General features: G+C 37.9%; 1 protein-coding gene across 1 annotated transcript in view; it reads right to left on the bottom strand.

Moving 5' to 3' along the window:
- Nucleotides 1-298: 298 nt before the first annotated feature.
- Nucleotides 299-17,945, bottom strand: part of snx29 (sorting nexin 29) — a 495,640-nt gene continuing 477,993 nt past the window's right edge. The window contains exon 20 of the mRNA XM_043711094.1: nucleotides 299-7,942. Coding sequence (XP_043567029.1) covers nucleotides 7,816-7,942 — 127 coding nt within the window. The 3' untranslated portion in view covers nucleotides 299-7,815. The remainder of the gene's footprint in view (nucleotides 7,943-17,945) is intronic.

Consider the following 17,945-nt stretch of genomic DNA (forward strand, 5'->3'; position numbering starts at 1 on the left):
TCTGGCGCTGTGAGGCAGCAGTGCTAACCACTGTGCCACCGTGCCGCCCACATATGAAAGAATGACCCTTGTGTTATCCCATTACTAGAAAAGTGCATTATGGAAAATGGGATTATGTATAATCTTGCCTGTTCAGGAAAACATAGGAGGGATCAGTATTTTCCAGACATGTTACTTATCTAAACCCATGCAGCTCGGTACCAACATCATGAAACAAAAAATGTCTTCTGTCCATAATGAGCATCAATACATCAAAAAATGTAAACCAAAGGAAAATATATACTTCACACAAATGCAATTCAAATGAAAATGGTTTACTTTCTATTAAATCATATGAATGTAAAATGACTTGTTAAAAGCAAATTAGAGAAATTACATCTTCTTATTGCGTAGTATGCATCATGCAAACAAATATACACAGAATTGCAAAACAAAGCAGATGCCCACAGGACTGAAGATAACAGTAACATGTTTCTTATAATTTGTTGAATATCACATGTAGGTTTCTTTAAAATACACGTAATGATTCAGGAAATATTTATACTGAAAGATATTTAAATTGCACAGAAGAAAGTGAAGAATTTCAATCCTAGATGTGCTCTCACTCAACACATTCATTTTGTACTTATTAGACATCTCTCCAAATCTGGAGAAATAAGAAGTCATTCAGTTCCTCAAATCAATTACAATAAAATTTACAATTAATTTGTCCAATTTGAAACACATCATATCATACTTCCTGTATTCAATTTAAGGAAATCAAAGTACCCGCAGTGATCAACAGCACTTATAGATATGCAGCATCTTCATCAACTTTTGAAAAAGATGAAAACGTAGACAATGAATGAATAATTTCTCAATCAGCCTTGTGCTTTCCTTGTGAAGTTAAAAATTAAAATCTTTAGCTGGAAGTTATTATGTAGTTTTTGATTTAGTAGAAAAAGGCAACAGTTTAAATATATACAAAAGGATCACATTTTAAAAGGTCTGATTGAAGTTTAACCATACATCACTATGAAATAAGATTTCCTGAGAGCATGTTAAAACAGGAGTTTAAAATAAATCAGAAAATGATGGAATCAAATCAGAAAGTGCCAGAAATACACAGCTGATCAGTCAACATCCATAAAAAAGGTTAATGTTTCAAGAACACTTCTGCGAAAAAGTATTGTTAATGACATGTTAACCCACCCATTTGTACAGATCATAACTGCCCTACTGTCAATTTCTAACTAGTCACATTCTTTTATATGTTTTCATAAAAAACAATCTTATTTAATTTAAATTAGTTTAATATAGAGGAAGATGACATTACAACCTTTCAAAAAACATATTTTCCTTAGACTCTTGCACCATTTGATACCAGTATAAAACTGCTTCAACTCACCTATAATTTCATGCTACTGTCAAAGATTGATTTCACCCCCTTTTACCCCCAGGTTTTGGACTAGTCAGAAAATTGACTAAAGGAAGTAAAGAGCAGTGGCTACTGTAACCAAATTAGAATCAATCTACACACTGCTTCCTACCAAAGTTTTCTGAAGCAAGTTTATTTGTAATTAATAAATCAAATTAAATTCAATCTTATGATATAGTACAGTGAGGTTAACATTTCAGCATCCTGGCCTCAGGTGCAGAATAATTCTGTACCAGATAAAAACGGCAGGCGTCTGCTTATTTCTCAAAAAAAAATTCTAAGAAAAAGAACAACTGCAAAATATTAACAGTTGCACCAGAGATATATTCTGCATTTGATTAATTTAACAATGAAGTAGTTACTAAAAGCTACATTGCTCTATGTTAAATACCACAGTCAATGAAGAATGAAATTTGAACAGGAACATTCAAGGCTATGGCTGTAGTGCTGGAAAGTGGGACTAGTGTGGATCTAGTGTAACATTGGCAGTACAGACCAGATGAGCTGAAGGGCATTACTCATTGATTTTGACAAAGTGGCAGAAAATGGTCCAACTCCAAATTGACAAATCTCAAGATTTCAGTGCAAACAATTGACTAAAAACCTTTTTATCTGCTTAAGAAAAATGTAATTATAAACATCAATAATGAAGACTGGTAATTTGCAATAATTTCCTGGAGAGGAATTTTAAATCCCTAAATTTGACAGTAAAGGTTCATTTAAAACAAGACATTTTCATTTCCTGTGCTTTTCTACAGGTTCTTCATTAGATACTTCTGGTTTGTAAATCTGTAGGTTTGGATTCTCAGAACTCTAGAAGAAGCCTTTGTGATTAACACAGATTTAAGTTCAAACAACCCACATGTGAATCCCAATAACATGAAAAAAAGGACTATAGGTAGACCATTTGGCCCTTCAAGCTTATTCTGCCATCCAGTATGGTCATCCAACTCAGCCCCTGTTCCCACTTTCTCCCATAGCCTTTGACCCCTTTGCCCTAAGAACTATAAGTTCTTTTACCTTGTGTTTGAATGTAGCCAGTCTTGTCAAGTTAGAAGACAATGAAATCTTCTAAGCTTTTCTTCACAGGTTTTGAAGGAGCAGGAATACATGAAGCAAATCTGGCACCCTGCTGCATTAACTCAAGCACTAACCAACTGCAAGATGTTCACAGCATCCATACCCAGCCAGCTTCTGGAATTCAGTGCCCAAGCACTGCCTGATCCTTACTGAGCTTCTCCCTTACATTCCATCCCAAACCAATTCCTTTCTGCCAGTTGCTGTTTGCCTTGGCAATACTAGCATTCAACTGGGGCTCCCTGCCTCAGATGAAAACACCAGTTGCAGACTGGCAGCCACTTCCATTGAGATGGGGTAAGTAGAAAAGCATGAGGGAGAAAGTGGCAAGTTTCTGTGAGAAGATAATTCAAAGAAGCTCGAGTGGAGCATGAATGAGTGGAGCATGGATTGGTTAAATTGAATGGCCTGTTTCTGTGCTCCCATACATTTGAAATTATCCTCAAAGTGCTCAGCAGAATTTAACAATTCATAGGTGAGTACAATTAACGTTACAAACTACATTAAGCTAGTAGTGCTTCGACATGATCCATTAAAGAATATTTGATGAACTCAGGAAGTAAAAATCACATAATATTCTCTTAATTTGTTGCAACTTAATTTGCCTTCCTAGACCTCTTTATCTTACACTCTGTTAAAATCACTGACAAAACAATCAAATGCTCTAAAACCAGCTTAGAGCATGAAGCTGTCCACTTCAGTCTGATTTTCAGCTTTCTCAGAGCAGCTTTGTCATATATCCATATCAACGAGAGTAGGATTTGGCCCCTTGGGTTTGCTTCACCATTCCATAAGATCATGGTTGATCTGATTGTGGCCTTAACTCCATTTTCCTCCCTACTCTCGAGTCCCTGTCAAGCAAAAATCCATTGAATTCAGCCTTAAAAATTTTCAATAACCTGTCTCTACTGCTCTCTCGGGAGAATAATTCCCCAGATGTACAATCTTCTGAGAGGGGAAAAAAAAATCACTTCATCTCTGTCTTGAGTGAGATACTACTTATTTTTAAACCCTATCTCTTAATTCTAGTTTCAACCATAAAGGGAAACATCCACCCTGTCAATTTTACTCTGGATCTTTCATTTCAACAAGATCATCTCTTTCGTTCCTCTAAACTCCAATGGACACAGGCAAAACCTATCCACTCTTTCTTTATAAGATATCCCCTTCATCCCAGGGATTAGTTGTATGAACCTTCTCTAAATTACTCCTAATGCTATTATATCCTTTCTCAAGTAAGTCAAAAGGTCAGTTTTATTCAGAAAATGTAGGCACTGAATGATAAGATAACATTAAAAAATTACATTAAACTAAAATATAAGCATTAAATGCAAATTCAAAAGTGTTCCAAATTACAAGAGACAAACAAGAAATGTGTGGCATCAGTGAATGTAAAGTGATTGCTCTCAGAGATCAGAAAGTGCTGTTAGTCATGAACATCTGATTTATTTCCATACCCACTGTGACAATGGATATAAATCATTAGCATTAGTAATTGGAAGCTGTGAATGGTTTGATAAATCTAACTAAATGCTTACAGAATTCTGTTTTGCAAAAAACAACCTTTACTTAAAGTAGGCCCATTTTTTTAGAGCCACCCCTGTGCTTTGCTGATGCAAGTATGCATTAGGAACAGCTACTTCAGACAACATTATTGCAAATGCGTACTTTAAGCTAAAATGGTGACGAGTCATTTGAGACATCTTAAAACTGCCGTTTTATATATATTACATAGAGGAACTCTGACAGTCCCCCCCAGGATACCACACTAAAGCAATTTATAGACATGAAAACAACAAATCTGCAGATCATAGTGGGTCAGATAACATCCATGGAGAGCATGCTAATGTTTTGAGTTGAGAGTCTATATCTCCAACATTTGTTGTTTTCAGTGCAGATCCCAGCATCTGCAATAATTTGCTCCTACAATTTATAGACATGGTTGGATAAAACCCACTCATGCCGTCATTGTTATGCAGTCAGTTCCATTCATTGTATGAAAAGTGCACAACAGTAGTAACAGATTTTTGTGAAGATGAAATCATCAGTAGAATCCGAAGGACTGACAAAATGGAATAACTTAAGAATTTATGCATTCAAAAATATAATCTTCTTAAAGAGTGATTATTTGATGTTATTGCAAAGACAAGCCAAAAGGATGGAAAGGACTCTATACAATTCTACAGGAATAATCTTGAATCAATTAAAGTTGATTTCTGCAGTGTATTATTTAGAGAAAATAAACTTTCCAATACAGACAAAGTTTGTAAGTGACAAGGGAAATGACCTGGTCCTGTTCATGTAGTTCCAGTATGGGAGGAATTTTTCTGCTCAAATAATTATAAGTTGATCTAATAAAAATATATCAATAGGGGCCAGACCTTCTAACCAATTAGATAGTAACTTGGTTCTGAAAACCTTTGCAACATTTCAGTCCATAGCATTATTCAGTCAATGGAATTTATTATATCTGTGTGTTTGGGATCAGTTCCCAGGTTGACAATCATTCCCACTGAAATGAACAGTTTAAATATGGAAATACACAGGTTGCTTTCTTGTAAATTAATCGGTTACAAGAGTTGAGAAAAAATGGCAAATCAAGTATCTGCATGATTGCGTGAAAAGTGACATGTATTCATTACTCTATAGTTCATTAAGACATGGCTGAAGGGAATATTTAGAACAGAATATCCTCTCTTTAGATTTTCCTTTCCCTTTAATGATATTAGAGTGAGTGTCAAATTTTCACATGGCAAAATCTATACATCAAATTTCACAAGCCAAACTATTAGATTCTCTGACCGTTCCAGTATTGTAAACCTAGTGAAAATATAACAAAAATGTCAGCATCTTATATTTCATCATGATCATGCATATTTATTAATTATTATTCCTAGGTTTGTTTTCATGGTCCCATAGGCAAGAGAAAGCACTTTTAACAGGACATCTCATTAATTTCTAAAACTCGTGTTTAATCTCTGAACTGAGAGTCCCTGTATATATACATTTCCATTATTAAAGTTACATTGCATTATGTCCCCACACACATTTTGGTCCATGTAGCGTTTTCTAAATGGCCTATTCAGAAGCAGTTGTAATGAAATACTTTTCTCAATGAATTTCTAATAAAAAATTAAAATCTAACAGCAGTGCTAAATACAACTTTGAATGTTACATTCCCCACAGGTTGACAGGATAGAGATTAATCTATTTAATATCATGTCTAATCTGCTTTATGTACAACTGAACAGATGCTAACACAGGAGCAGATGACTTCAACTTCTTCCTAGGTAATTAATCACCAAAACAGTGCATAGGAAATGTCAGCACTGCTCAGTGTTAGCTCTCTCCAGTTTTCTGTCACTGCACTTAAGCTTAGTTTTCACCAAGAACTGTATACAAGTGAACAGATAAGCATATTCACCAACCTGTTGGATAATGAATATAAAATGTGATGGAAGATGATTGAAAGCTTGTGGTGAAAAAAAACAGATGAGAGGGATCTGGGCAGCTGAATGGATTAGTGGAGTGCTATGGCTGAAATAGGTTGTAAGAATGCTGAAGACTGATAACAGAGTTGAATGGAGATGATAAAGGCCAACTACAGTATCAACAAAGAGGCTATTACACTTGGTTTGGTTTTGGGAAACTTGAAGAATTTGAGAGTTGATGGAAGAGAAGAATAGAGGGACAAAACATTATTGTGGTCTGATGTTCCAATTCTGGCAAGGATGTTATCCAAAGTGAATTGTAACAGGGTCTTGTTACGTTTTGAAGCAAAAGGACTAACCTGTTAATGTAACAGCTAACATGACATTCAAGAGGAAAATAATTTTCTTGCATTGCAATTCATACTACTTACATTTACAGTATAAACTTTGAAAGTAATTGTAGGTGATATGTATTTTTGATAGAGGAAAATCACCTCAGACTTTAGTATTTGCTCATTTCAGGGAGGAATTAGTGAACTTTATATAATTTAATTAAAAATGTAAAACTGAAAGCATAAAGATGGACCTAAAATATCCCAAACAAATAATATTGTTTTCAGAAAATGATACTAGCAGAATTAAATTTTTAAGTTATTTTGGATTTGTTTGTTTCTACATTAATCTTAAGACTGCTGCATCTCAATTGGAAAACAATACTGTTTATTAATCGTCTCAGATTAAAAGAAACATTCTCTACATTGGCAGATAGTAAACTGTATCTAACTGTAGTGCCTAAATCATGTCTTCACATACTAGGAATGGCTCATCGAGTACAGAGTACCAGTCGTAGCTTTGTGCATTAGTGAAAAATGTATCTCGATTTCCCTTCCTTACTGAGAAATGAAGTTTCAGTTCAACATTATTTTGTAAAAATCTTATAACAAAGTTAAGATGCTATGTTAATATCTGTGTCTTTGGATTAGTCATTATTTGTGCAGAAGAAGCATTTTACCACTGTGAACCTTACCACATTCTCAGAAGAATTAATGTGAGTGGACAAGACTTTTATGAATGCCGCTGCAATAATTTCACAGCGTATAACAATATAAATGTACAGTGACTGATGAGAAATGTTTAAAGAACCAAATTTGGGAATTAAATTGTGAGACTATAACCAAATGATTATAATGAATTTTAGAGTTGGGAACTGTGCACATTTTATATTATAAAATTGGGTTCTGAATAAATGGATTTCCAGTTGATATTGAAGATTCTATTAACAAAATAAAACTCATACTCAATCCATTTTTGTTTTTAAAAAGGTGATGAAAGAAACAGCACTTAGCAACTCTCAATGTCAATAAATTACATCTGGCTTAAAACTTTTTCTGGTTGATATTTATCTGCCAGCTAATCGGTGTGAAATGCAGTAACAGTGCTTTTGTAAATCGGTAAAGGAATTTTTATTCCCCTTAGATGCTGTATATAAACATAGGAGTGGTCATTAATACGTCCAACAAGTGTACACAAATAAACTGACATGCTTTTGATGCTTGAGAAAGGGCATTAGGAATTAAGGCAAAAATGTAACGAGTAAATGTTCCAATTGTGCCACCACAATAAATAATCAATACAGACTGTAAACATTTCAAACTGTGCAAGTGAAAGAGAGTCTTATCTTATACTGATATTTCTATGAAGCGGATAATGCATTCCAAATTACCAACAATGTACAAGACCCACGAAAACCTGACATTTCCAAAATCATTTCCCACGACGTTAACACTGTCACTCTATCTTCCTCGGCTTAACCCAGCTGTGGTGTATTGAAAGGTTATCTGGTGTTTCACATAAAGGACAGTATGCTGGAATCTTTCGTCAGTTCACAGGTCAAAGGTCGCCACTCTGAGGCTCAGGATTTCGTGTCTCCCTGGGGTGAGTCCTGCTCAATCTAGAAAACTTAGAGGCGACTTTTGACCGTGCCTTACTTGCAGGTTCCCCAGTCGGCTGTACATCACTGTGGAGATAAAAACAATGGATTATTGGCCGTTGAAAAATAACAACATTTTAATAATCTAGCTCATGGTGACTCAACAATTTCATCTGGATATGTAGCAACAACAAAACAAAATCCTTGGCTTTTTTAATTGTTTCAATTCAGACCACTGACACTTTGCAGGTACTGCTGTTAAAAAAGTGACTCACTGAGAATACTCAGAGTTTTCTGAAACCACGTCTGTACATCATGACGGACTAGTTCTAGTGATCTACATGTTGTTCTGAAATCTGAAATGTAACTTGTTTAAGCCAGTGGGTCCCAGTAGAATTCAGTTTATGAGAAATGGTGTCAGCCTACTTCAGAGAGCTAGTCTTTCATTGTTTTGAATCAGATGTAGGATGCCTCCAACTGATGAGCAGTGTAACATCCATGAGAACCTGCCAGTTTTCCAGAATATTTCCTATGAAATAAGTTACTTTGTTTTTCTCTGCTTAACTCAGCTTTATCAAACTTTAAGAACTTTAACTGAGAGTAGGAAGCTTGCCACCATACTTATGCTCTGATCACAATGCCATTACAATGAGGTTTAACTCAATGGAAAGGGCAGATGTGCTCACAAATGTCCAATATTCTCAACAAGGCTGGGAATGGGGGCATCCTGCCAATCTCAGTAGCATGAACACATGTAATGTTGTGCAGTTCTGTTTTCCTGCCCAGTAACCAACCAACTCATAGCTTGGTCAGTGCAAGGGGAGGAAAACAAGCCTCAGGAATTTGTAGCCTGAAAATTCAAACTGGGAAAAATAGGCTTATGAATGAGAAGACTGTGAAGAGAATTTCGACTCTTCCTGGCTTAAAAAGCAGCAACTTCCTTTGGGGAGCTGGCAGTTCACCAGCCTGTTGCACTGCTCTGCTCCCCAGCTGCTGGGAAACCATGCAGCAGTCTTCGTTATTATCTTGAGACTTGACTATTCTGACACTGCCCTGGGTGGCCTCCCATCTCCCCCCACCTTCACTACCCTCTGCTTATCCAAAACTCCGTACTTGTACAAGGGACTGTGCACCTATTACCCTGCCGTCCTTCAACTAGCTCCAGATCTAACTTTCCATTTTAAAATGCTTGTCCTTGATTTCCGGTCACGATGTGGCCTCAGCCCACATTAACGTGGTAATCTCCTTCAGCCTACCACCCTGCGAGGTCTCTGCGCCTCTTGAATCTCAGCTTCTTCTACATTCTCTTTAAAAGCCCCAGGTGATTGAGTGTTAGGCTGTGTTGTTGGCCATAGCACGGTGTCCCCTTTTCAAGACCTCTCTGCTTCTCCATCTCTCTTCTGTTGAGAGGAGCTTTAAGTATTTCATCATTTGTGCCTTTGCATGTCACATCTATCACGGCTCAGTGTGAACATATCACAAAGTTATCTATAGCATTTGGTTTTGTGATATTGATAATGTGTCTAAATCAGATTCACTTGTCACTGCTAGGCAAAAAAAAAGATTGACCAGAAAGAACGGAGGAGTACATTTTAATATCAGCTTATTCTAATGATAAATTGCAATAATTTTCTCAATTATGCTTTCTCAGTAAGTATAACAAAGGCAAACATGAATTTTAAATCATATACAATCTGTGTTTTTGATATGCAGAATAAATGAATGACTTTGATGTATTACCTGCCCTCACCTGGGACATGGATTTAATTATGTAACCATCAATTTTAAACAAAAGCCCTTCAAACTGCATGTTACCTAAACTCCCAGCTCTAAATCAAGTTGCTGAATGTAATGTATCCAGGCCGCATGGAATGACCAACTATCTATTGAAATCAGATTATGAGGACATTTCTAGCCATTCAATGCAGCTAACTGCAATAGATTGGTGAAAATATAAGAATTGAATATTTTACATTGCCACCAAATGCCTGCAATTGCAAATGTTAAATTGCAATTATCATTTTTCTCTATCACTTCAGCTCATGACTAGCAATGCTGTGCAGCAGGATTTGCTTTCAAGCAGTTTCTGTACTGCATGCAGTCCATTGTGTTGTCTGGTTTATAGACAAGCTATATGTTGTACAGATAGAAAGATTTTTTCTCGCATTTCAAAATCAAAGTAAGTAAATTTACGGTACAGCCAATTTAGACCAACTAGAGGAACAAAGGACATCAATACTTTTATTGTTTGAACAATCTCAGGAAATTCCTCAGACTGTGGCACATTTGCATGGCACTTTTGATGCAGCGAATGATCTCAAAGCACGTTGCTGGAATAACTATCAAACTAAATGTGACTGAGTCAACAAGAGAATTTAAATTCAATTCAGTGAGGATCCTACTGAATGGCAGAGCAGGCTCAAGTGGGTTGTTCCTATTTCTTTTGGAGTATAGATCCCAGCTGAGGGGACATTCTTTCTCCATCTACTATCCCTTTAAGATTTGTGAAAGTTTCTATGCGATCACAATCATTCTTCTAAACTCCAGAGAATAAAGGATTTGTCTCCTTGATCTCTTTTTATAGACAGTTCCAAACTCCTAGGTAGGCTAACCTAAGATTGACCCATTTAAACTTGATTTTTACTTTCTGCCTGCCATGCAATCCTCAATCTACGCTGGTACATTTCACCCAAAACCATGCACTTAAATTCTGTTTACTAACCTCTTCTGAAACTTTCTGAAAATCCAAATACCCCACATCCACTGATTTCTGCTATTGATTCTGTGAGTAGCATCCTTAAAATACACCACCAAGTTTGTCAAACATTACTTCCCCTTCATGCATTCACACTGATTCTGCTCAACAGACAATTATGTTCTAAATATCCAGAATCACATTCTTTAAAATAGATTCTAGTATATTCCCTACTACTGCCATCAGACTAACAGGTCTGTGGTTCCCCCTTATTTCTCTCCATCTTTTTTTAAATGGTGGGGTTACATTTGCAATTTTCAAATCTGCAGGAAATGTTACAGGACTAAGAGAATTTTAGAAGATGATTGCCAATGGATCTACAATTGCTGTAGCCAACTCTTTAAACGTTCTAGGGTGAAAGTAATAAATTCTGTGGATGTGGCATTTTTCAGTTCCATTATTTTCTCCAGTACTACTTTTATATCAGTACTTATTTCTTTCAGTTCCATATTCTCCAAGACTCTTGGATATTGATTATTTCAGAGAGACTTCTTGTGTCTTTCTCTGTGAAGACAGTACTAATTGAGCTTCTCTGCCATTTTTTTCTTTCCCATTATAATTTTTTGCCTCAAAGTAACCTACATTTATCTTTGATATACTTTTCATTTTTACACACATATAGAACCTTTCACAATCCTTCCGTTGTTTCTTCCTATTTTACATTCACATTCTATTTTCTCTTTCTTTATCCTACTTTGTTGAATTCTGAACTCTCCCAATCCTCAAGCTTACAGCTTTTTGGGCAACTTTATACATCCCTTCCTTTGACTAAACACCATCTTTAATGTCCCCTGTAAGCCACTCTTCTCTTACTTTTTCTGTTGAGCATCTTTGCCTTAAAGGAATAAAAAAATCTGTTCATTTCAAGTCTCAGTCTCATGGTAACAATGGAACCACTGTCGACTGTTGTAAAAACCAACCTAGGAGAAAGTGAGGACTGCAGATGCTGGAGATCAGAGCTAAAAAATGTGTTGCTGGAAAAGCGCAGCAGGTCAGGCAGCATCCAAGGAGCAGGAGAATCGACGTTTCGGGCATAAGCCTGAAGAAGGGCTTATGCCCGAAACATCGATTCTCCTGCTCCTTGGATGCTGCCTGACCTGCTGCGCTTTTCCAGCAACACATTTTTCAGCTAAAAACCAACCTAGTTTACTAACATCCTTTACGGTAGGAAATTTCCCATTCTTTCACAGACTACATATGGCTCCAGAGCTACAGAAAAGTGGTTGACTCTTAAGCACCCTCTGAAGTGACCCGGGCGAGTTTTCAACATTAATTAGGGATGTGCAATAAATGCTGGCTTTGCCAGTGATACCTACATTCCATGAATGAATAAAGAAATAAAAAGCAGTTATTCAAGTCAGAACCATAGCTGAAGAATGTTTGATAATTTGCTGAATTTTAATCCTGAAAAGAAGTGGCCCGGGGCTGAGAATTGCTAGAATGTGAAAAATCTCAATGGGGGAGGGATCAGGGACAGGAAGCCAATCCACTCACAAGGCTGAAGCCTCTGATTAAAACAGCTCTGTATTTTAACTGTGGTCAGGTGTGAATTTCTCAGGCCTCAGAACAGCTGACAGCTGAAGGTAGGTTCGGACCAGCGTGAGGAGAAGTTAGTGCTTCTCCCTCACATTCCGAATGGCACGGGGGCCGGGAATCTGACAGCCTTCCCTGGGATCAGGTGCCCAAACCCCCATGTATTAGAATTCACCATGGGCTCAGGAATTGGATCCTCAAGCTGATATCATCAACAAGGTGTAGCTGGGTCCCACATGTGAGTCTCTGCTACTCGCCCAGAGGCCCAGCCTGTCTACCAGGCTGACTTTCAGAAGAAAAACTTCTTAAAACAAAACATAATTAGCTGGGGGAGTCAGAATTCATACCAAGCCTTTAACTGAATACACCGCCTCCCTGCCAACCCCATCCCGAACATAATCTGTCCTGTTAAGAGAGGGCCAATTAATTTGTGGAAACAGACAATGAAGGAGTTGGCTTTATGAAGCTCAGAACACTGAATACAGTAAGAGCTTTCCTAGAAGTCTGATCATAGTTTTCAGAGCCGAGTGATTCAAAATGCAGTCTGTGATACTCCTCAAAGAAGAGGCTCTGTTCTTTTAAACACCATCACTGAATTCACTCTGCTGGCTCTACTTTAAGATAAAACCCAAAGGAAGCAGTGTCTGACTTTACGTGGTATCATTCCTGGAGTTTCAGTCACCTAGTTTACATCTGCAAGGATACAGGACAGTCAATGTGACAGGCTGTCCCTCCCTCCAAACCACAGATAGCTCACCCACTGAGTATTAAAACAGAACTGTCACATGAAATGACAGGAAGAATGCAAAAGGTTGCAGGACTTTCCAGAGCTATTTGGTTATTTTGGCTCAGTGAGAAAAAGGTAATGCAGCTTTTAAAAAGGCAATAGAACAATTAATTATATAGTTTTTTAAGCAAGAATCAAATTTCCTACATTTCTGAATGTACAAAGTGAAGTATGAACAGTTTTTTTTATTCATTCATGGGAAGAGGGCATCGCTGGCTAGGCCAGCATTTATTGCCCATCTTAATTGTTAAGACTCAACCACATTGCTGTGGGTCTGGAGTCACATGGAGGCCAGACCATGTAAGGATGGCAGTTTCCTCCCCTAAAGGACATTAGTGAACCAGATGGGGTTTTCCTGACAATCAACATTGGATTCATAGTTATCATGTAGTTCTTGTGCTTATTAAAACAACATCAATGCTGCCAAAAACAATTAATTGATCATTTATTAACTTATGATGGTACAAATTGGCAACCATAAGAACAAAGCTGAAAATGTGTTGCTGGAAAAGCGCAGCAGGTCAGGCAGCATCCAAGGAGCAGGAGAATCGACGTTTCGGGCATGAGCCCTTCTTCAGGAATTCCTGAAGAAGGGCTCATGCCCGAAACGTTGATTCTCCTGCTCCTTGGATGCTGCCTGACCTGCTGTGCTTTTCCAGCAACACATTTTCAGCTCTGATCTCCAGCATCTGCAGGCCTCACTTTCTCCTCCAACCATAAGAACACGTACTGCACTTCAAAATAATCCAATTAATTGCCTTGAGTTCTTCTGAGGATGTATAAAAGATACCATATATAAATGACAGATCTCCATCTTTCTTTGAAAGTCTCACATTCCTCATGTGCTACCTAAAATCATGAAATGTTTACTCCTGAATAGAATACTTCATGCCCTTGTAATTTCCCCATTTTATATTACTGTACCTTCATTCCAATACAATTCCCTGAACACAGGAGTAGGCACTAGGCAACCTGCTGAGAGTCTCTGCTTCAGACACCAGCTGGTTGGACAAATAAATAAAATAGAAAATGTTGGAAGGAATAAGCTAGTCTGCCAGCAATGGAAAGAGAAGAGAGGTTTGAAAGAAAATGATTTAGGTATGTGTCCTTTGTCAGAATTGTAAAAATAAACAGATTAAAGAGAAATTGGAAGATAAGAGCACTTTCCAAACAAGATATTATTAAGAGGCAATCAAAACACATTACAGATAGAGAAAATCAGGTACAACCAAATGCAAGCCAAATGGGATGTGAATGGGAAAAGCTACCAGGCTAATGGGAGAAACAAGGATGGCACGTCATCACAATTCCTGACCAGTGGCTACAGTGTATAGGTGAAAGTTAATGTTTGTGATTTACTCTGTGTATGATGTTCAACACAGGAGGCTAAAGGTGGAAAGGAGAGAAAAGGAATGGAAGGCGATGTGGTCAGCCAAGGAGTATTATGGAGTGTGCTTGAAGAAACAGTCAAAATATTCAATAAAGCAACTCAACTGCATTTGATCTCAAAATTGAGAGACTCCAGTGTCCAAAGGAATTTTTATAATCCACTGATATGCTCAGATCCCAAATCCCTACCATCATTACTCAATCGTTTTCACATTAATAAGGCAGTGCTATAGATTTCACCTCAAGTACAGGACTCTCTTTAAATGAATTAATTGGATTGATTGTCACGTGTACCGAGGCACAGTGAAAAGCTTTGTCTTGCACAGAGTTAAGCAGCATAGATAAGTAAATAATAGGTAAACAGTGGCAAAAACCGAAACACAGGTACAGGCGAATGTTAAGAGTTTGTAGTTCATTCAGTATTTTAACAAAAGTAGGGTAGAAACTGTTTCGAAACCGGCTGGTGCGTGTGTTCAGGCTTCTGTACCTTCTCCCCGATGGTAAAAGTTGTAGAAAAACATTGCTAGGGTGGGATGGATCTTTGAGAATGCCGGCGGCCTTTCCTTGACAGCGGGCCTGGTAATTGGATTCTGTAGGTGGGAGGTTGGCCTTTGTGATTGTCTGGGCCGAGTTCACCACTCTATGTAACCGTCTTCGATCTTGAATGGTACAGTTGCCATACCAGGTAGTGATACATCCAGACAGAATGCTTTCGATGACACACCTAGGTAGTGATACATCCAGACAGAATGCTTTCGATGGCACACCTATAAAAGTTGGCCATCATGCCAAATTTCCTCAGCTGCCTGAGGAAGAAGAGACGTTGTTGGGCCTTTGTAATCAGTGTGTCCACATGAAGAGTCCAAGAAAGCTTGTTGTGGATGACCGCACCCAGGAGCTCCACTCAATCCAGCTCTGTGCTGTTAATGTGTAGGAGGGCATGAGTAACATCCCACCGAAAGTCAATAATGGAAAGGAATGACTGTAAATCTTCTAGGCAGTAAATTGGAGAGTGTTCAAAATTAGATTTCCTATAAGCTTTCAGCTTCACCATCAGCCTTGTCAATTTTTATTACTAATGTGTGAGTAGACAGTTTCTGTTAAAACGATGGATAAAAAATGGGACATGAGGAAAAATACATTCTGAAAGAATGGTGCTGGTGAGAGAAGCATTGTAGTATCTCATGATTTCTGAGATTATCAGCTTGACTCGTTGAAGGAGATTAGGTTTTACAAATTCGAAACAGTCCATCTTTACTTGTTGGTCTCAAACTTACCAAATTCTTCAGTCTTCTTAGAATTGGCATGAATGTTAGCAAGTCTTTTATTTACTCTCAGGACGAACATGTTGCTGAGAAGGCTAGCATTTAATGCCCACCCTAATTGCCCTTGAGAAGGTGGTAGTGAGCTGCCTTCTTGAAATGTTGCAATCTATGTGTCAGCCATTAGTCCACTTCAGAACCTGAGCACAAAAATCTACCCTGACACTACAGTGCTATCCTGTGGGAGTGCTGGACTCTCAGGTGCAGAATTGTCGATGAGACATTCAACTCCATCTGCCCATCTGGGTGGATGTAAATGATCCCATGGTACTATTTGGAAGAACAGCAGGGTCATAATCCCAAATGTTCTGGCCAATATTCATCCTGCAATCAACACCAGAAACAAACCAATTACCTACTTATCACTACACTGCAGTTTATGAGCGCTTATTGTGCACAACGTGGTCTACAAGTTTCCCACAATCTGTCAGCGACTTTGCTTTAAAATATATTGAACTGATTGCAAAGTGATTTGAGACATTTGGTGGCCTTAAAAAGTTGTATATGAATGCAAGTCAGTCTTTCTTTATTTTCCTTCATGGGAACTAGGTACATTCTCAGTGATGTTCAGGAGGGAGATCCAAGATTTTGTCTGAGCCATGGTGAAGAAACAGCAATATGGAAAGTCAGGATCTTATATGGTTTAGAGGAAATGTGCAGTTGTCACACATGTCCTTGTTCTTCCAAGTAGAATAAGTCACAGGTTTGAAACATGCTGTCAAAGGAGCTTTAGTAAATTGCTGTAATACATATTGTGGATGGTATACATTCCTTCCACAGTCTGCAGGTGGTGGAGGATGCGAATGGGCTGAACATCCACTTGGCTTCCTTTATCCAGGATGACTAGAAGGTATCCCATGATTTCTGATTTTGCTAGAGCTTCTTGATGCCACACTTGGTCATTGCTACCTTGATGTCAAGGACAGTCACTATCATCTCAATTCTTCTGCACATATTTGGGTCAAGCATCATTTAATGTTTACAATACTCAGGGCCATTCGCACTACATCTAAACTGATTCTCTGCAAGAGCAATTCACTTACTCTAACGCCTCCTGCAGTACCCCTGCAGCCTGCAGATTTTTTTCTTTTTGGATAATTAATGAAATGTCTTTTGAATGCCTCAACTGAATCTGTCTCCCGCCACTGAGATCTAACCACACTTCCAGATCCTAGCCACTCGCTGTGTCATGTTTCAATTGCTTATTTTGATAGTCATCATAAGTCAATATTCTCACGTTCTCAACCCTACTGCCAACAGAAACAGCTTCTGTCTATCTACTTTGTCCATACAGCTGGTGATTTTGAAGTCCTCTGTCAAATCTTAATCTTCTCTCCTCCAAGGAGAACAATTTGCAAATCTATCCTCATCTATGGAACCTTGTACATGAAATCTTTCTGCACTCTCTCTATTGCCTTCATATCCTTCCTAAAATGTGGTGCTCAGAATTGGAATCTTTCAGTTAATGCTGAACCAGTGTTTTACACAGCTTTATCAAAACTCGTGTTCTTTTGTACACTACACATATTTATAAAGCCCCAAATCCATATACTTTATCAACCATTTGCTCAACCTGTCCTGTCATCTTCAATTGTTTATATACATATTGCCCTAGTCCCCTCCATTCCTGCATCCCGTTTAGAATTGTATCCTTTGCTTCATGTTTCCTCTCCTTATTTATTCTACCTAATACGTCTCACTTCTCTGTGTTAAATATCACCTGCTACCTGTCTGACCATTCCACAACCTGTCAATGCCCTTCTGAAATTTAACACTGTCCTCCACGCAGCTCACAATGTTTCCAAGTTTATGTCATTTGCAAAATTTCAAATTGAGCTTGGCATGTACAAGTCTGGATCATTAATATATATCAGGAAATGCAAGACAAACTCCTGGGCAACACCTCTGTAAATCATTGATCTCCAGCGTCTGCAGACCTCACTTTCTCCTGTAAATCATCCTCCAGACTGAAAAACAATTGTTCACCCACTGCTCTGTTTCCTGTCATTCAATCAATTTTGTATCTACGCTGCTTCATTTATTCCCTGGCTCCAATTTTGCTGATTATGTGGCTCTTCATCCAATGATTTTTGGGATTCATCCATCCATCCCTTCTGCTACCTCAAAAGACTCCTTTTTGCTCTTAACAAATCCATGTTAACTTTCAGCAAATTGTCATGTCCAGCAACCTGTAATGAAATTCAAGACAATCCAAACTGAAAAGGTTGTTACTGAGTAAGTACCATTTGACAGCACTGTGGACAACACTTTGCTGATGATTAATACCAGACTGTTAAGGTGACA

Source organism: Chiloscyllium plagiosum, chromosome 21 (assembly GCF_004010195.1).
Source record: "Chiloscyllium plagiosum isolate BGI_BamShark_2017 chromosome 21, ASM401019v2, whole genome shotgun sequence".
NCBI lineage: Eukaryota > Metazoa > Chordata > Chondrichthyes > Orectolobiformes > Hemiscylliidae > Chiloscyllium > Chiloscyllium plagiosum.